This window comes from Squalius cephalus, assembly GCF_949319135.1.
Source record: "Squalius cephalus genome assembly, chromosome: 14".
In the NCBI taxonomy this organism is placed as follows: domain Eukaryota; kingdom Metazoa; phylum Chordata; class Actinopteri; order Cypriniformes; family Leuciscidae; genus Squalius; species Squalius cephalus.
Window position 1 is genome coordinate 34,574,190 of NC_137135.1, and position 26,264 is coordinate 34,600,453.

Genomic DNA, 26,264 nt, shown 5'->3' on the forward strand with positions numbered 1-26,264 from the left:
CACTGAAAGTCCACCGCTAGTGCAACGTGAATATTCACATTTTTAATTGTCCATAACACCCCGAAAACTTGCCTGCTTGCCTTGCACATCTAATTAATGAGCAAAGTTTTCCGACTTTTTGTCTTACCTTTCTTTCTTTGCCTATTCCACGAGTGGTAGGCTCCAATGACTGGCTGTTTTAAAATATAGCTAATATCGAAACAAAATAACCCAGCTCATAACTTGCAGGTTTGCTTAGTGGCAAACTTTTTTCATTTGATTGCTTCAGCCGCCACCCGCCCGAATTAAATTAAAATATTATTTTTCGTCACGTCATCCGCCCGATCCGCGATTTATCCGCATCTCTTGTGTGTGTGTGTGTGTGTCTGTGAGTTGGCTCGGCCCTCCCTCATGCAGTTTAATTGGTTGACATCGCCTGTATGATTGACAGGAACAGAATGTAAGGCTGATCAGACAGTCGAAACGAATGTGTGTGCTCCTTTAGGCCTATATAATTTTTTTTTTTTTGTTGTTGTTCTTTGAATTAGTCAATTATTTTAAATAAAAAAAAAATTATTCATTATTTCATTATTACATAATGATTTAATTTCTATAGGCTAGCCTATATTTTTTTAGCAGACTTTTTTTTTCCTGTCCTGGACTCGGTCTTGACTCGGACTCGAACCTCTTTGGACTCGGTCTTGACTTGGACTCGACTAGTCCTGGTCTTGGACTTGTCTTGGACTCGACAAAGGTGGTCTTGACTACAGCCCTACTTTCCATACAAAGCACTTTACAGAAAACTATTAATACTGTAACTAATTAAAGGGCCAGCGCTCCCTGAATTACATGGGATTATATTTTTCAATGGTAACATGTGGTGATAAAGAGCATTAATTATTATGGATGGACTCTACATCCTCATCCTGGTTAAATCACACCATGTACCATTATACACCACACCTGTATGAATGTGCGTTACCTGTTCGGTCATGTTGTCGATGCGGTACAGGTCTGGGTGAACCATACGCATGATCTGATGCAGCGGCTGACTCTTAAACTCACACATGGAAAACACTCGCTCATCCAGACGGGTGCTCGTACCAGTTCGCAGAGCTTTCTGCAGGACGAAACAAGACAAAAATATTAAATATATCGAATGAGATCGGGGGGGGGGGAAACAATAACAAGAATTTACTGCATTCTAAATATGTAGGATTTTTTTCTTATTTTGCACTTTTTTCCCCTAAGAAACAAATTTCCATAATCCGTTTCATGGCTTTCGACTGAAGTGAGGTTAGTCACTGAATGTCTGGTTTTGTATGTGCATACAGCGCCCCCACCTGTTTGAGCAGAGCTAGTACATATAGAGGGAACAGACGCAGGGAGGCAGGCGCCACCAGGCCGGAGGGCTGGATGTTTGAGCCATTCGCACGATACGCTGACAAACAATCCACCACGGCATTGACTAACGCGTCTCTCGCATCAGACAGACTGGAGGAGATGGAGCGATCGATAGCTGCAAAGAGACACACAGAGAGACATGATGTTTCTAGCAGGCAAAACTAACAAATCTACAGAGCCCCTAAAGGGACTTTTGCAAAAAATAAAAAATAGACACTTGCGTGCGCATGAGAAACTTTTCACGTGCGCAAATTATTTTTTTGCGAGCTCACATATATGTATAATGTCTATAACCTATTTCTGTAACACTTTACAATAAGGTTCATTAGTTAACATTTAACTAACATGAGCAATCCATTTGTTACTGTTAATCTTTGTTAACGTTAGTTAATAAAAATGCAGATGTTCATTGTTAGTTCACAGTGCATTAACTAAAGATTTTAATAAAGTATTAGTAAATGTTGAAATTAACATTAACAAAGATTAATAAATGCTGTATACGTTCTTAGTTCATGTTAACTAATGTTAACTAACGAACCTTATTGTAAAGTGTTACCCCTATTTCCATACTCTTGTTTTCTTCATGGTAAAATGGCAGCGACACACAAAGGACATAGGTTATAGCCTATACATAAAGCAGAAATTGTAAGGCGTGAGCATGCAAATAATCCCTGTGCGCATGTGAAAAGTTTCTCGCACACAAAAGTCTGTATATTTTTTAATTTCGCAAAGGTCCCTTTAGGCGGTATATAGTAATCTTCCTAAATTATCATGCGAGTATTTCCATTTTGTATAAATATTTATTGTTAGACAATAAATCATTTAAACCGATTAATTGAAGAAATAATTGACATATTAATCAATGATCAAAGTAATTGTTAGTTGCAGCCCTAGCATAAATACAGTGCGATGTTAAACTGATAGATATATACTAGGGTTTGAACGACTTCAGAATTTTTAAAGTCCACATTTATGTGATGAAACTCGAGTCGACTAGTCGCTGATGACGTCTTTGATGAACAAATAAGCCTGAACCTCGAGCTGAGACTCCTGTGCACAGATATGGCATATGACACAGCGCTCCAATCTCATCTTATCCAACATCAGCTTATTTTTATCAGTTCTTTTGTCTTTGGGTCGTTGTTATATTTCTCACAGATTTCTGCTCGTTCTAAATCAGATTTAGATAAAGTAGCACAGGCAAAATTTACATTTATATGAATGCATTAGTTTGAGCTGTGGGTTTAAAGGATTAGTTCACCTCAAAATGAAAACTTTTAAAAAGGTAGGGTAGGGTAGGGTGAAAAACTCCCATCTCATTTTCTCCTCCAACTTCAAAATCGTCCGACATCATTGTTTTACCTTTTTTGTTAAAGGGCTTTTGTATTAGTCTTCACGTGTTCGCTTTGTAAACAATGGGGCGGTACAATTGACCTTTCTAACGTGATTACGTAATGCCTGCCGCGTCGCAGACCAGCACAAAACGAACAAATTTGGTTAAAAAGTATATAAATGTTTTGTTTTTTTTAGAAAATGACCGATTGTTTTGCGAGATAAGACCCTATTTCCTCAGCTGGGATCATGCAGAGCCCTTTGAAGCACTTCAGAGCCCTTTGAAACGGCATTGATTTGGACTTCAACATCTTGGATGCCATTGAAGTCCATTGTGTGGAGAAAAATCGTGAAATGTTTTCCTCAAAAAACTTAATTTCTTTTCCACTGAAGAAAGAAAGACATGAACATCCTGGATGGCATTGGGGTCAGTAAATTATCAGTAAATTTTCATTTTGAGGTGAACTAATCCTTTAAGTTACTAAGAAATATACACTGGAACTTTTCAGTTTCTAAGCTGTTTTATTGATAAATCACAGAACAGAGTTTATAATACATTTCTGCGCTTCTGAACGATTCTGTGTGCGTGCGATTTGACGTGTACAATAAGCTGTGTAAAACGTGCATTCACACGATAGATTTTGAACATCCAGATGGTGTTATCAAACATATCTTGTGGAGCGCTCTCAGAGTATGCATTTATTTGCCATTTTAACTCAAATTTAGTGTAAAAGTGGACTTGAAAGATTTCTTATCCGGTTTCGCTCTCTATAGGCCATGATCAGTCTGTTCAACCCCTAATACATACTAGAAACACATTATACACACACTAGCTACAGAATTGCATTCGGCACTTAAAATGTCAATGTGTTTGTTCCACTCACCCATGTTGGCCAGCAGGCATGAGATGGCCTGGATATCCGCTCCAGAAAACACTTCATTCAACTGACTGACCACCGGCAGACACAGAGTGTGCACTCGGATTCGACGTTTACCTGTCAATCATAAATATATACCAATCAGACAAAATCTCACTTAGTGTTGGGTTCGAGTCCAATGTGTCAAGTCCAAGTTTGCGTGGGAAACGGTTAAAGGGGTAGTTGAATATGATTTCACTTTTCTAACTTTAGTTAGTGTGTAATGTTGCTGTTTGAGCATAAACAACATCTGCAAAGTTGCAACGCTCAAAGTTCAAAGCAAAGGAAATCACTTTTTAAGGACTACAACAAACGGCTGGTAGAGACTACACCACATTCCTCCCGGGTTAGTGACATCACTAACCCTAAAATGTACCTAAACCCCGCCCCCAGAACATGATTTATAGATTATCAAGACAGAATATGCTAATCAATGACTAGAAGATAACTACACATAAGCTACATAAATTCTTCAACTAACCATTCAGAAATGTTGTCTACATGTCGTCACTTCTTGAGTCTCTCCATCATTGTCTGACTTCGGTTTGAACATAAAAGGCTAAAAGTTTTTTAAATTTTTTTTAGTGCACGTCTGAGGTAAAAGGACACGAGCTCTTGAAGCTCTGCCTCCTGTGCCAGGAGCAGCAGCTCATTTGCATTTAAAGGGACACACACAAAAACGGTGGATTCAATTGTACTTTTGAAAAAATTGTCTTGTCTGTGTCAAGTTCGAGTACAAGTCCACCTGAGTCCAAGGTCATTCATAATTGCAGTCCGAGTCCAAGTATCCCCAACTCTATTCTGTATACTATATCAAAACTGGACTATTGTAAATGTGCACACACTCGTTTACCTTTGCTTGATGTGTAAAGAAGAGCCGCTTGAAAACAAGCGAGCGACGTATCGGCTAAACTCTCCTCGATGGACATCTGCACTGCGAAACCAGTGTCCGGGTTCACGTTGGCCAGAGACAGCAAATCAGTGGAGCGCACAAAGAAGTTGCCATGGAAAGTGTGGATGGACAAGCCTGTTGACCAATCAGAGAAAGTGTCACACACAAAAAAAAAGATTATACAAACAGATTACTTACAAACAGTACAGTATATTCTCAAATCAGCCTTGTTGTGCCATTTTAATTTAATTAATCTAGATTCTGTTTAAATGGTTTAATTGCATTTTAATAATCAAAAAGCATGTCTAATCAACTGAATTCATGATATTATGAATGACTTCTTTTTTTTTTTTAGTTTTCTTTATTCTGTGTTCTTTGATGCAAATTTTAATTCAAAAACATTGATAATCAGCAGATAAATGCATAAAACTTTATCACTTTAATTAATCGTTTAAAATGTAATCAGATGATAACTAAAAAAAACATTTTTATTAAATACATTAGGTATTATTATTATTATTACTTAGAAAAGTCCATTCTATTGTACAATAGTAACCTAATATATTTCTGTCACAATTTCTTCAAATTAAACCAAACTTTTATTTTGGAAGGGTTTTCATGTAGACCTTTGAGTATCTGTGTATTTGATGATAGATGAATTAAATTAAATGCTTGAGAAATGAGACTCAGAGCAGCTCTGCAGATGAAGTTCATGGGTTCACGTCCTCATATAGCGAGACAGTAAAGATGTCACATGCTTCAGTATATGTAGTAGAACAAACAGACTTTATATTTCAATAGCAGTCTTTTTTTGTGTGTAATATTCAGACACTAGTACACATTGTGATTTGATATTGTCAATATTGTACAGTCATACTTTTGATTTACTTATTCAAATTCCGTAACATTATGTATTATACAGTAAATTCCATGTTTATAATAGGATTGTGCGATTCCATTCGCATTTCCTTCATAGTGGAAATCACAAGGCCCTACAGAAACTGGTCAATCGTGACATGATTGGTCAGAGTATCTCCTCCCCCCGCTTACCTTTGGTGCATCTGATCCTCATGACGGCTTCAAATCCGATCTTTCTGCTGAAGTATCGCTGGAGATCCTTCTGAAATTTCTGACTCTGCGCTGTATTGTGAATGTGATGAAAGGACGGGTAGTAGAAGACGCTGCCGGCTGAGTATTTGGACACACACGCTGCACAAGAAGATACAAAAGCTCTCATCTCACAACTTTAAGTCACATATAAGAGCTGAGAAAGAACATCGAGTGTGTGTGTGTATGTGTACCTAAAGAGGCCAGGTCTGAGTACTGGGAGCTCAGTAAGAACAGATCCACTCCGATCTGCTGTCCAGAACAGTCCAGAGCAAATTTCTTGTAAAAGTCTGTAGCAGGACCCAAGTGCTGGACATTCTAGAACCAAACCAACAAAACGCAATTCCTTCACACATAATACAGTATTTGCTCTTGAGAATTAACAGGGTTTCAAGACTTTTTAAGACCTGCACAAATAAAGTGAATACCATATGTCTATAGAGAGCAAACTCATGCAATCTCAAAGCATATCATATCTCAGATTCTATATATATAATGTGTTGGATAATGTTCTTAGTCTTTCCTTCCTGTGACAGGGTGGCCCTGAGAGAAGCAACAAGAGTTCAATTAAATGCCAGATACAGTTTGAGCAACCGAAACCAGAAAAATGTTATCCATAATGCAGTCCTTTTAATTATAACAAAGCATAAAATACACTGGGACTTTTATTTTGAAATGTCTATGCTTTACTATTTCCAGCAGCTCTTTGAAAAAGACAAGGGAGGTAAAATATGCACTCTTACGTACAAACATCTACAACATCTTACGATAGAAACACCATAAAGCAAACATTGTCATAATTCATCAACACTATGTAACAAGCAATTGCTTTACATAAGTGATGCATTACTTGGCATATTCATTGCGAACTACTTCCTGTTTTTCAGTCCCCTAGTTTAAGACCTTCTAAAATGATAATTAAAACGTCTGTTTAAAGCATTTTAAGTGGCCATTAATCAAAAGGGACAAATCTTACTTTTATGGAATCCTGAAGTGTTTATTTTAAATGTTTTATCTGTGCACATCATTATTGTTTTGAATCAGAATAACTTCCTCTCACAGCATCTCTTCTCTTCTCTGATGACGAGGGCGGGGCAACCTGTCACTCACATGAGATCCACTAATAGCAAGCCACAACCATCCAATCAATTCCCCGCAGACAAAGTCAAGCCCCGCCCACATTTGTTCTTGTTCTTCTTGTTTCACTTGGATATACGACACAATAGGGAAGAAAACACTAGTGTAATTCCAGTTTCATGCCGACTTTCAGACTTTTTATGACCTTTACTTTTATCAAACTGACTTTAAGTCTTTGAGACTTTTTAAAGACCCGCAGAAACCCTGAATATTTATGGCTGGAAAAGAGCTTTTTATTCATGCCTCTAACTAGAAGGCCAATTTCTATGCAGGTAAATGCTAATTCCCTTATGACTGGTTGAAAAACTTATCTGAGCATCCACTGATATGAATGTTTGTTTGTTTATGTAGGATCAGCGTTTGTTGAACTTGAATGATGATTCAGGAGAGTTACCTTGGTGCTGGATCTGAGGTTGGGGTCTTCCCGTGACTGCAGGAGTCCAGCGCCGAGAGTGGGCAGCTGGGTCTGAAACACGGACACTCGGCCTCCGGTCGGGCACATGAGTTTATAGGCCGCCTGCAGAGCCGGACCCAGAGCGCTCTGAGTCTCTCGCGTGTGTGTGAACATCCCCGGCAGAGCGTTCAGCAGGTCCTTCACCAGCTGTGAGCACATGCACAAACACACAGATAACGCAGCTGCAAAAACGGTGTCACATATCAAAGCTTGTGCAGTACTGAGATATGACACCGGGAAATGGAAACCCAAACACAGGGCTGACCTCACACACACACACACACACAAAGATACAAGGACTTAAAATATAGAGAGGGGAAAGATAAGATTCAAACCTCTTTACTCTCTTTGAGATTCACCAGCAGACTGTCGTGTGTCGGGATGAAAACATCTAAAGAGAATCAAACAATTGAAGAACAATGCCTCTTTTTGCACAATTATTAGAATTAAAATGGAAAAGGCAATATGGCCTTGTGTGATTAACAAACCATTTAGTTACGTTAAGTTTAAAGGGATCTACACATACTTCAAGCATACTTTTGAGCAAAACAAGCTTAATTTGAAGACAAAAAGGCATCAGTTAGCGTGTTTAACAACTTCTAGTGTCTCTATATTGAAGGAGCAGCAGAAATATGAGACTATATTCTATATACATAATTTTGCAGTAAAAAACGCAAATTATAAAGATTTTTGACCAAATAATGTGGCAAATGCATAAACATTGTCATGAAAAGTTAATGCACTGTAGATTCAGATATAATAAATAATCGAGAAATGGTAGACTACCAGTTCCACATACATACACACAGAAATATAACATATAGAGTACTAAAAAAATTAAATAGATTTTATAGATATATAATAAATTGATATATAGTAAATAAATGCTATAATATAAATGATATAATTTATTTTCCTTTTTCCAAACTAGTAGTACTCTATTTCTGACAAATGACATTAGAGAGTCTGAACGGTGGTGTGCCAATATAGACATGAAAAGCTGCTTCTCATGTAAAAACAGATAAAATCATGCCAATCTTAGGCTAAGATAACAGATTTCTTGAGTGAAAGTGGCTATTATCAATCAATAATGGGCAATTCTTTGTGCTAAAACTTTGCTATTAATTAGACAAAAGCCACCCTTGATGTGCAAAGCTAAAGTCAGTGAACGCAGAGAAAGAAAAGTAAGAGAATCAGACAAGATTACCATCAATATCAGACACAACCAGCATCTGAGGCTGAGAAAGACCCTCCTGCAGGTTATAGAAGTGGACGGTGTTGTCAAACGTCACAAACCCGATGTGTGTACGCGTATCTCCGGGCAATCTGAGACAGAGAAACACATACAAGCCTCGTCATATCTGAGGGGTGGGTGTGAATAAACATGCTATCTGATTTGAGTAAAGGCTAATATCTCACTTTTCTAGGTTGTCCAATAACGACTGGCAAAACACATTCAGGTAGCCCGACTCCACGGCATTATGGGACACATCCAACACGAACAGGTACACAGCAGGCTGAGGAGGCCGCAGCTAGAGAAGGAAAGTCAAGTCACCTTCATTTATATAGCGCTTTTAACAGTATAGATTGTTTCACAGCAGCTTTACAGTGATAATAGGAGATTACAGTAACAGAGATTGTTCTGGCTTTACAGCAGCTCTAGAATAAAGTTATTGTCCAGATAAAGATCATTAGTTATCTCTGCACAAACTTCAAATACGTGAACCTGTGAGAACGCTGACGGCGTGCAGTTTTGTTTTTTTACTAATTGACCTCAACAAATTACTTGTCTGGCCTTAAAAAGACAAGTAGAAAGGAAAGCAGCATAAACAGAAGCATTGAAGCTCTTTAAAAGACAGACACACTCACCATGTAATCAGAGGAGGCGATGAACTCCACAGTTGAATTCTGGACCTCTGGTCTTTTGTGGGGCTCGCCGTATGAACGAGTAACAGGATTATACATGAACTCATCAGGAACTGATCGAGAAGAAGAGACTCTGTGAGAACACGAATATGCTAACATGTCTGAAAAATCTGTAGGGCTCTTACCATCATTGACTCTGTAACACAAATTACACTTCCATCTGCGCTGGTCCAAAAACGAAACGAAAGGGTTTATATACGTCCGACACGAACGACAACGAACTATAGTGTTAGAGGTGATGACCGGTAACTGCTGCAGAGACAAAGAGAGAGAGAGAGAGAGAGAGAGAGAGAGAGAGAGAGAGAGAGAGAGAGAGAGAGAGAGAGAGAGTTAATGAAGACATAATTATATCTGCATTATCATGGTCTAATGTCAGTAAAACTCTAGATAAGAACAGGTGAATGACACCTTTATCATTCTTATCAAGAGCTGATAAAAAATGGTTAGATGTGGGAACTCAGAGTAAAGTTTATTGAAATATTTTAAAGGAGTCAATGTGGTTGTGATATCATAACTATAACAATAGCTTTGACAAAAGTTTACATGGTCACCAATCATGCGCATGTACTTAAATCTAAAAAAAATATTTAAATTACACAAGCAAACCTCTTCACTCCCGTTTACATGCAATTTTCATTATTCTGATTATTAACTAAGAAAAAAAAACATGATATTGTATGATAATGTAGCACCAATAACCATTACATAACCCTTTTTCGGACGGGATTAACTTTACAAGGCTAGATAGAGTAATGTAATTCTACCACAGGACATCTGTAATATTAATGGCCAATTCGCACGGTATAACATATCTCAGTAAACTAGCAGAAGTGGGAGAGTAACTCGATTTGCACATCGCCGTCACTCCTGTCGTCATGTGTGTATTACGCTGCTTCCTGATATCACGTGTGCAAACACATATAACCTATATTTATATATATAAACCAGTTATGTCCGGTTTAACGATGTATTAATTAACTTCAGACTGGATTGTGTTGGTAATAGACACTTACCTAACGCTAAAAGATGTTTCGTGCCTCTAACAAGTGCTGTCGATCTTCTCTCTGATCTGAATGTGTGTGTGTGAAACACTTGAGTTTTGCCACAGACTCGTTCCAGCGTCTAGAACGCAACTGATGCTTTTTCAAGCGTCTCCATACTTGAAAAAACCTACTTTTAAAATATTCACGTTCATATTTACAGCGGGTCTATTCGCACGGGATTAGTATCACCCGAGGTAATTTTTCCGGACCTTTTTAATGAAGGTAAAAGTCACCGTAATCTTTACTGACATTGTCCGTGATGATCACTGAGATGCACATTCAGACGGGACTAAAATCACTGAGAGGCTCTAGTAATTATTACTCTACTCCACCTCTCAATGTTACACTAATCCCATCCAAATAGGGCTATAGACCAAGGGTTGAGTTTGATTTGTGCTTTCTGCTCAGGTGACATGATCCTACCGTTAAATCTCTGAAGGGATGCAGCAATAATCCAAGAGGCAGACGAGCTTTATTCAACAGAGCTTGAGTCTGGGGAATGTTAGTGAGAGTACAGCGAAACGTCCTGGAAGAGACAGACAGAGAATGAAAGAGAAACTGTTAACACAATACAAAGCTGTTTCTCTGTTTGCACCTGTTGTGTGAAACCACAACCTCCTACAAACACGCCGTCTCTCTGCTCTTACTCGGGGCTGCAGTTGACCTTGCGAAGGTCGTTGCTCAGGTTGGGCTCGGGTGGAGGTGCTCGTTGGGGAGGAAGGATGTTTCTCTCCTGGAGTAGATTCACTGGTCTCAAGGTTTCCACATCCAGCTCAGGAACGCCACTGAGGCCTCCTAAAGCTGACGACAGCTCGGACAGAGATGGGAAAGGCTACGGGAACACAAACACAGATGTTTTTGATGAACCACTTCCTGAATTGTAGGGTTGGGTACTGAACTCGGTACTTTTAAATGGCACTGACCGAATTACGTCATTACTATCGAGTACCGATTCACATTAAATCAATTGGTGCCAAATATCAGTACCTGAGAACGCATCTGGGCGCGAGAGTAAAGGTCCTTGCACACTCTCTGACACACTCACTCAACCACGCCTCTGAAACTTTCGTCCGTCACAAAATAAAATAGATTTTCTGCGTTTTTCGCATTCGCAGCAAGCACTTTGAGAGGTGTTTTGACAATTCAGAGCCACCAAATGATGAATACGAAAAATTTTGGACTCAGTGTGCAAGGACCTTAAGACTATTTAAATACGAATCCTGCATAATCAGTCTCTGTGTGAATGAGTTTCATTTACCACACACACACTGAAGCATGCGTGACGCTCGCTGTGTTTTTCAGCCTCACTATATGAGAACATGAATGCATGAACTTCATTTCCAGAGCCGCTCTGAGAGTCACTGAAGTTCATCAGCATTTTACGGTTTCGGAAAAACGATCGTTATATAAACTATCGTGGAAACTCAAAGGTCTTCACCACAAGCTGTTATAACTTGATAATATATTACTGTTCTATAGTTGAATTTAGATATCTCAATTTATTATTAATAATAATAATAATACTAACACTAATAATAATAAATGATCAAAAATGTATTTAAGGAATAATCACACTTTTTCTTCTATGTTGTAATTCTAACAGTATAAAGCTCAGTTGTGCCGCATGTTGTTTGACAAAAAAAAGTTTAATTTCATAAGAAAAAGATCAATTAAATTAATGTTTTATGTCTTCATTTGATTACTAGAAACACAGAATTTGTGGAAAACAAAACATTTAATAGAAAGGATTTTTTTTTTTTATTACTAAAATGGTTGCTTTTATTAATATTCAAGCATCACAGACAATGGCAGACAGCGACCAAAGCAGCTCTGGCATTATGTCAATAACACTTCTACAAATGACTTAGTTTCTTTACAGTTACTGAGGTAAGCATGCCTAAATTACCGTTGAGTACCGGCACCGAATTTCAGGAACCGGTACCGGTTAAAATGTGAACGGTACCCAACCCTAATGAATTGACACTGAAATATCACAAACTAGATTCGTTGTCGGTACCTGTGAGTACGGCTGGTATCCTGGTGGTTTGTATGCTCCGCGTGAGGGGGAGGAGTCTGGTATGGGGGCGGGGTTTTGTTGGTACGCAGGATGCATGGTTGGGTAATTGTATCCGAAGGGAGGAGCTTGCTTGGTGGGAACACCGGGAGGAGGAGCTGTATGATCCAGAGAAAGACGAGATAAATATGTATCAGCAAGTCATTCTCGTGCAGATCTGGCATTGAGATGTCACTGTGAGCGCTATGAGGATGTACCCGAGTAACTGCCGCCTTCCAGAGACTCATAACTGTTGGGAACCGGAGAGGCACTGCCTGTGGTTGTAGACGAGCTGTCTCCACCTGCAAGAGTTTAGAAACACACAGACAAGAGCGACGTGTGGGTTGGGATTGTTCTCATTTTTAATGCATGCAGCAAATAACTCAAACTCAAGAATGCATACTAACATTTCAACTAATTGTTCAAAACAGTGGTTCAACAACTCAAAATATTTCAAACTGTATGGCATATTATGCCTTGAAATGTAATATAATTAAATATTATATATACTATATATATACTATTGTACTATTTGTTGTCAGTAAGATATTTTTAGAGAGAAATCAGCAAAGATGCATTAAATTGATCAAAGGTGACAGTAAAGACATTTATAATGTTACAAAAGATTTCTATTTCAAATATAGAAATATTTCTTTTTTGAGCTTTCTATTTAAAAAATCCATAAAAATTATATAGCAGCACAACAGTTTTCAATATTGATAATCAGAAATGTTTCTTGAGCAGCAAATCAGCATATTAGAATGAGTTATGAAGGATCATGTGACATTGTGGACAACAGAAAACAGGGAAAATAATAAAATACACAAAAAAGTATATATACACACACATACATATATATTAAATCACACACACACATATACACACATATACACACATATAAAAAGCCACATCAGAGCCAACACAAACATCTAAATATCAAAATATTTAAATGAAAAAACAAACATAAAGATGAGTTTAAGCAATATTGCCCAGCTAATGGTCTTTATGGATACTGATTGGCCCTTAATATACCAATAATAATCTCCGTTGAATAGACCGATCAAAGCCACCCAACACAGAACAAACTCAACTGCTCTAATGCTGTGTATGTAAGCTAAAGCTACATGTCCAATTTCCTCTCTGATATTCAGTGATATCACAGAATCGGGACTCTGAGAGAAGAAGACAGTAATAAACCTCAGCACAGATTAACCTAATACTAATCCTCCATAACACAACTACTGAAACCAGACCACAGGGACAGAAAGAAAGAGAGCGAGAGGGCCCGTGATTGGCTAAACCCCTGTTATCCTGCGCTTAATCTGTTACCTCACTGGATCAGCAGTCTGAACTCAACAACGGATGGGAATAAAACATCCACTTTATAACTGCAGAATATAAGAGGACACATAAAATGTTATTTTAGGCACATGAAAACGACCACTCAAGAGTGCAAGAAGTCCAAGAAAGGAGACGTTTCTCACAGAGAGGATGATGAAACCTCTGGAGTGTGTGATGATGAATCAGTAGCAGGCTTGAACATGACACATCCAAACTCCCCATGAGAAAACACTGCACCCCGACACACACTTCATAATGTAGAGCTAAAAATAGAGTCTGCCCATTTACACTCCCCCACACACACACTTCTGAATAAAGCAGGAGGAAACAGGGTTACCAAGATTACCAGTCCATTAACTGGAGACTGAAATGGTGCAGGTGCTCGTCCAGAGAATCTGATCCGGTCAAGTTTCCACTGATTTCTGAGCTGAGTGATGTTACAACAAACCCCGGCCAAACACACTACCGGTCAACAGTTTGAAAATATTAAGATTTTTCTAATGTTTTATCTTCTGCTCACAGAGGCTGCATTTATTTGATCAAAAATACAGTAAAACATTAATATTGTGAAATATTAATATGACTTGGTTGTACAAGTCATTTCAACTTAAATTATATTAAATTGACGTAATTATATGTGTTAATGTAAAAACATAAGTTGCCATGATTGACTTACTGATCATATCATTTTTATTTGTTTAATTAAATTACAGAAAAAATTGTGAGCAAAATTGTGAAATATTATAATGTATTAAATAGCTGTTTTCTACGTGAATATATAGTCAAATGTAATTGATTCCTGTGATCAAAGCTGAATTTTCAGCATCATTACTCCAGTCTTCAGTATCACATGATCCTTCAGAAATCATTCTAATATGCTGATTTGATGCTTCATATTTTTGTATATACACTACCACAATACTAGAGGTCGACCGGTAGTGGATTTTACGGATACCGATAACTAGGTTTGACCGTACGTGCCGATTACCGGACCAGCAAGCTGTATTCATTTTACCGTAACTCTTCAACTGTCTGCACTATCAAAACCATTCAAATTGCCCCTGACAGTAGACAACATGCGCTTTTCGGGAATATATGGCTTATTACAGTAATTTCATGCTTGCCGTCTGCAAATGACAGCAGCGTGGGATGGAAAGATTTGAACAGAGAGATAAGATGCGAGGCAGGTTAGAGTGTTTTGGATTGCATAAAATAATAAAAGAAACGAACAAATACATGGTAAAAGAAGTGTTAGACAGCAGAAGAGGGGATTAGGATGACTTTTATTTAAACTTGGGAGGCCGATGGCCGTTACTCTTTCATGTATCTAAGCATGTAGTGCGTGCGTGTGTATGTGTGCGTGCCTTAAAATGCGTGCATGTGTATGTGTGCGTGTATGAAAAAAAGTGTCCTAAATGAAAACTGTGCAACCCAATGTCACAAAAAGACTTGTATATATGTATTATAGTTCATTTTTCAACTTTAAAGTGTTATTTTCTTTCGTTCATGATTTTGTCAGTTTTTTCTAAATAAAAATCAGTAAATGTATTCTCGTTTTTTTTTTTTTTTTTGTCTATTTAAATTCTATTTACAAACTCACCACACACAATAATGGTCAATAACTGTAATTTGTTGAAAGCTTATCTTTTTCTGAAAAAAGAGGACACCTTGCACATGAAGATAGCACATTGTTTTAGAATTTTACGGTAAAAAAAATCTAATTATGTGAAAAACACCTATTTTAGCTTCAGGTTCTAAAGGGTTAAAAACAAACATTACACTCCAAGTAAAACAGTGCTGAACTGAAATGTGCTAAATGAAATAAATATGTAAATATGAATATATTAAAATGAGAAGTTCTACAGAATGAATTCTACAGAAAATAATTTAAATATTACAGGTTTCTTTAGCTATAACCTAGAAACATACGTAAATTTCATAAGTAACACTTTGCAAGTCCCATTTGTTTACAAGGATGTATTAGCTAGCTTTCATTAACTATATGCAATATAAAAAATATATATATTTGAGCAATACAATTGTACCTTGATCATTCCTGTTAGTTCATAGTACATTAATTAAGGTTAACAGATAAAATTAAAATTCAATTTAAAATGTATTAGTAAATGTTGAAATGATATTGATATGAATGTTCAAATGATATGAATACATTATTCACAATATTACTATTTTAAAGCTACACTGTGTAACTTATTTAGTTGATTCTTAGCAAAAAACACTTAGTTCTTTCAAAAATATATGTGCTCATTAATGTATATTTACTTCTTTCAAGTAATAAAGTATTCTCTTAAGTTTATAATCTGCCATTGAAAGTACATACGGGTGAGGGGTTCGAATGCCGGTCGCCATGTTGCCCCTCCATCTTGAAACTACATTAGCCAAAGAGGGACATACCTGTAAATTCAAGCTTCGCCTTTTGCGTTTTTCACTCAGTGACACCGTGACGAATGCGAGGGGGAGATTACTCGCGAGCTCTCGAGTGCCAGCAGATTTGAAAGATAGTGTGGTGTGTGTGTGTGTGTGTGTGTGTGTGTGCGTGCGTACTCACATTTGAAAGAGAGAATTAAAACGTCAACGCGACAGACAAATCAGCAAGACCGTAGTCAATATTGGATTAACTTTTCCCAGATGGAAAGAGCTCATGAGGAGAAGATTTTAAAACGGACGCCGAGGTTGCCTGCTTTCTTCTCGACAGGTAATTCAGCCTGTTGTAATTCATTTGTGTAAATTCAAAGTTTTATAGTTGCTTGTCTAACCATAGCATGGTTGTGCATAACGCCAGAACGACCTCTAGTATAACTTCATCCTCGCGTCAATGGTGAAAAAGTATTGTTTACCTTGTAACATAAATCTGTGCTGCGACGGATCACAGGTAATGAATAGTTTTAAAAGCGCAATTTTTTAAGCTATATAAAAAAAGGACACTGTAAATTTTAGTTATTTTTAATTGCTTTTACTTTGTACACATTGTAACGTTAGCCTAATCTGATTATGCTGGGATAGCCGATTCCAAGGGTGACGTTTACCTCCTGACATCTGTCCTGTAGTTTTATTCATTTTAGACGTATTGTTTATTATTGTCATGGACGAAGTCGAACTGGAAGCCATGTTAATCTTGGAATAATACGGCCACCGTAGGAGTTAAAACGCCCTCGGAATTGAGAGGAACAGAAACTAATATTCACTGGGTAGTCATATACAATTTCACCGCTAGATGGGGGTAAAAATCACACAGTGTAGCTTTAATGTCTTTTTGATCAAATAAATTCAGCCTTGGTGAGCAGATGCATTCATGTTTTTCTTTCAAAAACAATAAAAAAATATTAATTATTCCAAACATTTGATAGTTTTAAGATTGGAAATAATTTAATTCAGTTTTTGAAGGCCTTAAGAAGCTGACTCTAATTGGGGGTTTTAACAAATACATGTATACGATATTTAAAAGAGTTTAATTTCAAAAGAACAGCTAAAATATAATGACAAATAACAGATAAAAACACGTCTAGCCTATCGCAGTAAATTTGAGACTTTCTGTTTGTGTTCACAAGCTGTCTGGGCCTTTACAAAAAAAAACCTACTTCCTCTTGCAGGAAAAGAGCATATGTGTGTGTGTGAGTGTGTGAACGAGAGAGTGTGGGAGTGTGTGAGACTCAGACGAATGGCATGAGTCGTCGGGGGAAGTAGAAACACATTTCTCATCACTTCTGAAACTGGTTCTGAGAGAAGTGTGTTTGTAAAATCAACATTTTGACTATTTATAGTGAAAACAATTGCTGTTCTTCAGATCTGTGGATGAGCAGAGAAAAGAGAGGCAGAGGGATACAGGAGAGACATCAAGAGCATGTCAGTCCATGATGTTTTAGCAGTTTATAGCACTTCTCACACTAGAAATAGTCAATACTGGGTAACCGGAATCATTCATTTGACGAATGCTGCACACGACCTGCTCTAGTATTGCGCGTCTTCATATTACACATTGCAAATTGTACTATCAATTTGTTTCTGAATGGACTTTTCAGAATATAAAAGGTAAGAATGAAATGGTCTCTTCTTCACTCCAACTGATGCATTTTCCGTCGCCGTTTGACATTTCCCCCCTTGAACCTTTAAATGACCCTGGGCCCTATCTTAAACCCGGTGCAATGCAGCGCCAGGCGCGACGCAAGGGTTTTTTGCTAGCTTCAGCCTGACGCAGTTTTCATTTTCACGTCCTGCGCCACGTTGTTTAAATAGCAAATGCATTTGCGCCCATTTGTGCGCCCATGAGCTGCTGGTCTGAGAACGAGTGTGTGTTCTGGCGCATTGTTGGAGAGTTGCTATTTTGAGGAACTGAAATAGACTGAGCCATTGACCAACTGAACCCTGCTCTAAAGTCAATGGCGCAATATTTGTTTTGTTATTTAAAGAGCGTGTTAGTAATGTGCGCCTATAGGCGGGTCCACAACGCGCGTACACTCTGCTTATTACACACACAGGGACACACAGCAGCACACACACATGCCAAATATTAAAATGAAAAGGATTACAATGTAAAAGATTATTATTGTGTACATAAAGATATGGTGAATCTGGCTTGTCCCGTACATGTTCTGTTTTCGCACTTTTACCTCGCGCACGAGCGGATCCGTTTGCGCTCTGGAGACGCGTTCGGTCTTTCCACTATCAAACTCCGTCATGTAAATAGCGAATCCACCATGGCGTGAGCGCAACTGGCATTTAAAATGAATGGGAGATGAGACTCTGATTGGTTTAACGCAAGTAAATCCCAAAACACACCCATTACTCATTAAGAGAATAAGGACAACCCTTTTAGACCATGCGCCGGGAGCGCCGACCATTTTTCCCATCGTTAAACTAGCAAAAGTGGATTCGCCCTAAGTGAACTTGCACCCTGTGCTTTAAACTATGCGCTTAGATTGTTAAAATAGGGCCCCCTGTTTATATATACAGTTCAACGCACGTGAATATGAGGCACGCGATTGGCTGTCTGTTGCTAATCATCTAGTCGTAGCATTTTAACACGGCATAGATTCACACTACACGTTTGGCACAGCGATGCGGGGTTAGCAGAGCAGGGTTTCATAACCCTGTTAAAACGCAGTGCTAACCCCGCTTCTAAATCACAAGTTTGAAACGCTCCTTTACCCAGAATTAAACGCAAGGTTTAGTATGAAAAGGTTTAGTATTACTTTTAGTCTGAAAAGCCCTCGTGTGTGCTTTACATAAGTAAAAAGTACATATCAGGTAACTAAATTTGGCAAAATGTGCAGTACAAAATGTGCGCTCAACCTGACAGCCCTTTTCAAATGTGATGAATTAGCTAAAGGTGACACCAATGACTTTTAACATCTATTAAAATATTCCATCAATAATTCACCACTATAATCTCTACTAAATGAAAATAGTGTGTGTGTGTGTGTGTGTTACTGGTATATTATCAAAAAATGCAACAAATATAAACACCCCGCGATATATTAAAAGTTGGGTGTACATTCACATAAAGTGATATATATTATATTGAAAATTTGACTGATTGCTTGTATCATTGTAAAATGTAATTACATTGCAGAGCTTGAATGTGCTAAACGCAACATATAAGGCCTGCATTGCAGATATTATAAACAATAACATCATGATTTTGTGAATTGTGAAAAATATGAATTATATATATATATATATATATATATATACACACATATATATATAAATTTGACTTGACTTGAAACTGCTGCTATTTTGGTTGATTTTCTATAAAGTCAAAGGGAGAAGTAAGCACTATGAGAACATTATTTATGAGATGAATGTTTTTTACAAGTCAGAAACTTGTAATTAGAGTAAGTGTAATATGAATGCACCATTAAACATGCATTTTAATGAGGTCATGTGACAAATGAAGCATAGTATGGCTTGAAATATGTATCATTGCATGCTTATAAATAAATAAACAAATGCATATATTTATGAATTGAATAGTATGAATTCATAAATATTAATGAATTGAATAATATGAAGCAAATACTAGTAATGTTGATGTACACTTGAGGTTGCTCAGTGAAGGTCATCAGAAAAGCAAGATAAACAAACAGACTATGAACGTGTGTGTGTTTATGGGAATTGTAGACTTCAAGTGAATGAATAACTTGCAAGAATGAGATATATAAATCAGTTAAAGACAGCAGAAAGTGTGTGTATTCGTGTGCGTTAATCATTTTAAAAAGGGAAGGACGATGTAGGGATGGAAAAAGACAAATCTGAGATGGAGGGATGAAGGAACAGCTAAGTGAGAAAGGGAGGTGAGTGGAAGAATGAAAAAGCGAAAGCAGACCTGCTTCCTCATCCTCCTCATCCTCTTCCTCATGGTCAGAACTGGATGAGGAGTGATCGCCCGCGGCCGAGCTAACGGCGTTATTCACCCCACGGTCACCGTACAGCAGTCCTGAAATACAGCAACCATCAGAGACAACACACGGGTTGAGTACAGAAGGAGAGGACGAGAACTGAGCTGGAGTTCTGCGCTTCTCCCACCCAAATCTCACATGAGGATGACACTAACATGACCCAAAAACTAGCAGCACATGATGACGTGATGCAAAGAAAATGCAAAGAAAGAGATGAACGAGTCAGAAAAGCTTGTGGATTGATACGACGAACTCTCTGTCGACACACAAGAAATAAAAAACATCACAGAATCATCAGAAGAGACACAACCTGTCAGGAATGACACACCAACATTGGTCAAATAGACTCAGTAGATAAACATAGACAATAACAGTAGCCGACAATGTCACTTTACAGTGCTAATGCGTTTTTTTGCCAGGATGTAAAATACAGGGTTTCTGCAGGTATTTTCTAATTAAATTTAATGCTTTTTAATGCATTTTTTATTATTTTTAATGCCATACATGACACTAACCACAGATATAAATATATATAAATTTGTGTCAGTCGATTAAAAAAATTCTGTGATTAAACAATTAAAAACACTTACATTCTTGTAGGTTTATATCTAGTTTATATATTTTATAATGTAATAATTTCACACTTAATTTCCAAATTAATGTAGAAACAACATAAAGACAATTATTTCAAATACTTGCTTAAATGGCATCTTTTTTATGAATGAAGGTCAGTCTCACTGATACTAATACAGTTGTACAGTAAAATAAAATGACATTATTTTTCTTAAAAACTTTTTTATTTTACAGTGAAATATTACAATAATAAAATGTCTTATTTTGTCTAATATTTGTATTGAGTAATAACAATAATAATCTTTCTTTTTTATTTATAGTCATATGTACAAATTTAGGACAAATTGTGCAGCCCAAAAAACCTGGGGCTTTTTTAAAAAACATTTTTAATTGCAATTTTTTTTGTTGAAAATGACAATTAGATTTATTTCCCCAGATCGTGCAGCCCTAGTAAGATGTGGATTTCTTTTTTGGTAGCACTTTATTTTACAGTCCTGTAAAACATACTATGTACTTATTATATTTATTTAAATAACTGGGTAATAACTAGGTACCTAGTTAACCCTAAACCTACTCCAAAACCTAACCTTAACCCATAGTTACCTTATATTACCTAGAACTTTCTTAGGTAAGTACACTGTAAGTACGTGCAAATGCACGTACTGTAAAAGAAAGTTAAAAAAAATTTTAAATAAAATTATGAAAAAAAATATATAAATATAAAAATTCGGAATTACAGACAGCTTAATTGATAATGAATAGCCTATACCGTAGTCAACATTTGAAGTGGATCAAAAAAGTTGTCCAAAGAAAAGAACGGGTATTGTTGTAATTCATGTATAACTTTGATGAAAGGTTTTGATCCACTTCAAATGTATTTAATATATAAATATTAATTTAATAATAAACCAACTCATATTACAGTAAGAAAATGTGCATTTTATATTAATTCACTGTAAATTTAAAGGGAGTACAGCAACTAGCATGATGCAAAATACTTTTAAATAGTATATACTTGTTATTAAATAATTAAATATTAAATACGTAAATAACTATTATAATTATTAATATGTAAATAATATATATGTACATATTATTAATTAATATGTTATTAATTATTATAATTACTTCAAATGTTGACTACTGTAGTTGCAGCTCTAATAAAAAACAAAACAAGACATAAAAAAGACACAGATAATGTAAAAACACAGCCTGCTGGAAGAAACGAAACGGATAACTGTCAAATAAAGTGTGAAAGATGTTTCGTACCGGGATGGTGTCGTGGTGAAGAATGCACAGAAGTGCCTGGGGTTCCTGAGGGCGCTCTCTCTTTATCAGGGCCCTCTCTGCCGGGAGCGGCCCCGCCGTAATGATGGCTCATGGGATTCTGGAGGTTTTGGTTGTAGTGTTGTTGAACTATAAATACATCGGTTAAAACAATCAATACAATTGATATGAGCATTAATTCCATTCTTTTGCATGAACATATGCAGTCAAAGCAAAAATTATTCAGACACCAGATATATAATGTTTGATTTTTTTTTACTAGTGTGTGCAGGACACTATAGATAATTTATGTGAGTGAGGAGAGCAAAATAAAGTAAACTGTGACATATTATACCCAAAAATTCTTCATACAGTGACTACCAGTAAAATTTGGGACCAAATATTATCCAGACACTTTGAGCTGATCATCATGTTTTGCTGAAGCGTGTTTTCTTTAATTGCTAATGCTCTTTTTACACACAGACTGAACAGAATTAAGCATTGCTTGGTGATTGGTTGAGCTAAACTGGTATTATCTAATTGTGTAGTTAAATTTAACAGCTGACAGATATTCAACATAATTCATGTGTGAGACAGTCTAACAGAAGGACGGACAAAACCAGTCAAATATCAACTGATTTGATAACTCATATTTTATCACCATCTTCTAAACTACAGCGAATAAACTGTGATAATGTGAGAAATGTTGAAGGTGTCTGAATACATTTTGGTTTGACTGTTGTTACGTTCTATGTGTGTTTGTTGTTGTGCTTTTGTTTTTTCCCCTCCCTCTCTTGAATGTCTCCTATTTGCCATTTCGCTCTCTGGTTCCTGTGATTGGCCGTATCAGCTGTCAATCATCATTAGGTCGGCTCTTCTGAGTCCAATCTGCTGTCGCCCGCTGCTTTAAAAGACTTCCAGCACGTCTCGTTTGGAAGCAGTGTGTGTGTGTGTGTTCAGTGTCCTGAGTTGCGTACTTTGTATCAGTTATTAATCAAATCCCTTTTGTTGTCTAACATTCATTTCCTTAGTGTTAGTTGCGCTTTATGCCGATGTTCTGAGTTTAATGTCCTTTATGTGGGCGATGTACATTGTGCACATAGTAATGTCAGGCGTTAGACACACTAGGTAAGAAGTGTGCGCCACCTTTTGTATTTTGTTTTCTTAGTTAGAGAAGGATTTTAGGCCGTCGAATACGCTGAAGAATTCGGTTTATTTTCCACATTTTCTTTTACTAGGTTAGGTTGAGGGGAATTATTTTTTTATATTTGGTTCTGTAATTTGGCACCATTGTATTTTTGTATTTTTTCTTTTTTTGTGTGTTCTCATCTACATTGTACATATCTCACTCACTGCATCTAGCGGCTTCGGCTTTTTGTGTAATAAATAATCACATTTCCAACACTTGCTGTAGTCTATTCATGGTTCATCTTTCTGCTTTTCCCAATGAGTGATCTCTGAATGTTTGCGCTCCATCTCCTAGACCTTTAAAGATCGTAACACTGTGCATAGTGCATTAGGATGAAATGCATTCAAACCAACCTGCATTCGATTGGCCATTGACAGTGGCTGTTTGGCTGAGAGGCGGAGCTCCGAATCCCAGGTGAGCTGGTGTGGGTGTGGCCCCGTTCCCTTGGGAATGCTGTTGCAAGGAACTCTGGGTAGGTGGCGGTGGCATTACCGTTGAATCGGGCGGCTGCCCTGCCCCAGTTTGAGAGGATCTCAGCGTGCCGTACTGACTGCTCCCAGGGGCTGATGGGTAAGAAACGATGGGGTACAGCGGGGCGCCGAGGTTGTTGCCACTGGCTGGTGTCACCAAGCTGGGCTGCACCTGCTGAGGTTGGGGTTGGGGTTGACCCTGTGAGGGGTGACTATACGCCTGTCCGTAATACCCAGCTGGCATAGTGTACGGCGCAGTCTGCTGGACATTCGAGGAGGAGTACTGATGTGCAGGTGGCTGCGATCCTGGTGCTGCTGCGTACAGCGACGGCCCTGAGCTGTTCTGGTAGTAGTTCCCACTATAGTCTGTGCCCAAACCTGGGATTTTTCCAGTCGGAGGAGCGCTGTGTCCCGCCATGGGGGGGTAACCAGTGGGCGGAGCAGAACTATAGCTGGATGCGGGATACATGGCAGGGAACGACTGTCCCGGACCTGTCAAAAACAACAACAACGACATCAGTTTGATTTGTGAGATTGCCATGCAAATGTGACAAATGCACGTTTGTCATTAGTCAAATCACAAGTTTTATACAAATTGACCTATGAAATCCAACAGCAGTTGAAACTCGCATTATTATATATTTGCCTTACAAATAAGTAATACCACATTACTGAATGACTACCATATTCTTATATCATTTATTTATCATATTCATACACTGTATTTACATGGTAACAAGGTTAATATAGTTAACTAAAAACATAAAAAAAAGAATTGTTAACTGAAATATAATAAAAATACATGTCTAACAATATATAGTGCTGTGCAAAAGTCTTATGCATGCATGTTAGTATTTTCACCCCACCAAAAAAATGTTAAGCCATTTGTTTATATCTTTTGCTGTTGTGTGTCAGTAGGAAATATGCATTTACATTTCCAAAAATTACTTTAGCCATTAATTCTTTAATTAATTAATTAAGCCAACTGCCATTGCACAAGCAGTTTGACAACACTCGACATCATGGAGTCTGTCTGTGATTATATTAAACATTATATTTAGTTAACATTATGCACTAAAATAACTAAAGCAAAAACTGAAATAAAAGTTAATATAGTCATATTAAAAAAATATATATGTAAACAATATAGAAATCACAAAAAAACTCAAAAGTACTAAGATTTTAACTCAAATTAAAATGAAAACAGAAAATATAATAAAAAACAGATATTCAAATTAATCAATGTATAGGCTACTAAAACTACACTGCATTGTAATCCATGGTACTTTAGTTACTAGTATATTAACATGTTCAAAAGACAATTTGCACAGATCTTTCTCTGACTTTATTACTAAATGACAATTCACCAACTTTACCTGTCACGTAATGTTAAAAAAACGGTAAGATGCACATTAGAAAGTACAAAACATACTGATATTACTTCATTTTATGCAGTTTAACAATAAAAACACAGTCAGATAGCATGATATAGAAATACAGCTCACATTCGTAAAACCACAAAAAGACAATGGCAAATAACCGTTAAAACAAGTTAAGATATTACATGAAAATGTTGGTTTGTTGGGAATATTTAATCAATATTTATCACACGTTTATTCTGCGAGCTTAATTTAACACAAATATGAAACATCTGATTAAGACAATGACATATGTCAGTTCCTAATTCAGACCCATCACATGACAATATTTTAAGAGATTAATTAATAATCCGGACTTTAAAGATTTTTAAAACGACAGAAAGAACAACCAAGCTTCCTGAACTAAACTAGCAGCTAACGGGCTAAGGACAGGAGATGACAACAAACTGACAGAAATTAATATTCATTAAAACATACCGACAGCTGCTACGTGACTTTAATGACAGGTAGAGACAATATTATTCTATTGTGATCTGTAGAGGTCGATGTCTCCGTCTTAAAGACGAAGATGACAAGTGCTTTAGCTTGGCCTCAATCTCAGGCCTTTAGCTTGCTAACTTATCTTAGCTTTTCAAAGTGGATTTGAATGTGATTTTAGCACGTTCGTTTAGCCATTAGCGTCTTAGCCTAACACTTAGCCAGCCTGTTATCTCAGCTTTTGAATGTGATATTCGCGTTAGCTTTAGCATGTTAGCTCAAGTGGTTTCGCTTTAATCCCGTACCGTTCTGACAGGACGCCGCTGCCGCTCCGCCTCCGTTTTGTGTAGAATTCATGCTGTAATTATTCACGGACGAGTTTGGATTCGTGTGTCCCTGTGTGGACATCTCTATCCGAGCGGTTAAGGATCCTCGATTATATAAAAAATAAACGCCGCTATCACCAGTTGTGGGTCTCCATCGACCTGCCCACAGCTGAGCGGAGGGTCTGTCAGACTATCGGTGATGATGATGATCACGGGCCGCTGAATCCAGAGATCAACAGCGGCATCACTGACAACCCTTCAAAATAAAAGTCTTAAAATAAAGGAGAGTTTTCTTCTTCAAAATAAAATAAAATAAAATAACATAAAATTAAATTAAATTAAATTAAATTAAATTAAATTAAATTAAATTAAATTAAATAAATAAATAAATAAATAAATAAATAAATAAATAAATAAATAAATAAATAAATAAATCTATCTTTACTCTCTGGACAGATATTTAGATGATCTCTCAGTGGCGTGAACTCTTCACTAACATTTTTGTTACATTTATTTATGTATAGCGCTGAGGAATGCTTGCATCTGATTGGTTGAGGGACGTTCTAAGTGCTAAAGTAGT

At 37.1% G+C, this 26,264-nt stretch overlaps 1 protein-coding gene across 2 annotated transcripts in view; it reads right to left on the bottom strand.

Annotated features, from left to right (window-relative positions):
- Window positions 1–25,913, bottom strand: part of sec24b (SEC24 homolog B, COPII coat complex component) — a 34,625-nt gene extending 8,712 nt beyond the window's left edge. Inside the window, exons 1-20 of one of the 2 annotated variants that reach the window (XM_079892034.1) lie at window positions 25,664–25,913; window positions 23,386–23,994; window positions 21,847–21,993; window positions 19,932–20,042; window positions 12,463–12,546; window positions 12,209–12,363; window positions 10,839–11,023; window positions 10,615–10,717; window positions 9,274–9,400; window positions 9,092–9,201; window positions 8,642–8,754; window positions 8,430–8,548; window positions 7,558–7,613; window positions 7,163–7,369; window positions 5,826–5,949; window positions 5,575–5,733; window positions 4,486–4,659; window positions 3,600–3,710; window positions 1,323–1,498; window positions 962–1,099 (exon numbers count right to left, since the gene is read on the bottom strand). In XM_079892034.1, coding sequence (XP_079748160.1) covers window positions 962–1,099; window positions 1,323–1,498; window positions 3,600–3,710; window positions 4,486–4,659; window positions 5,575–5,733; window positions 5,826–5,949; window positions 7,163–7,369; window positions 7,558–7,613; window positions 8,430–8,548; window positions 8,642–8,754; window positions 9,092–9,201; window positions 9,274–9,400; window positions 10,615–10,717; window positions 10,839–11,023; window positions 12,209–12,363; window positions 12,463–12,546; window positions 19,932–20,042; window positions 21,847–21,993; window positions 23,386–23,994; window positions 25,664–25,766 — 3,111 coding nt within the window. In that variant the 5' untranslated portion in view covers window positions 25,767–25,913. The remainder of the gene's footprint in view (window positions 1–961; window positions 1,100–1,322; window positions 1,499–3,599; window positions 3,711–4,485; window positions 4,660–5,574; window positions 5,734–5,825; window positions 5,950–7,162; window positions 7,370–7,557; window positions 7,614–8,429; window positions 8,549–8,641; window positions 8,755–9,091; window positions 9,202–9,273; window positions 9,401–10,614; window positions 10,718–10,838; window positions 11,024–12,208; window positions 12,364–12,462; window positions 12,547–19,931; window positions 20,043–21,846; window positions 21,994–23,385; window positions 23,995–25,663) is intronic. The other variant, XM_079892035.1, reaches the window with a different exon arrangement.
- Window positions 25,914–26,264: the final 351 nt, after the last annotated feature.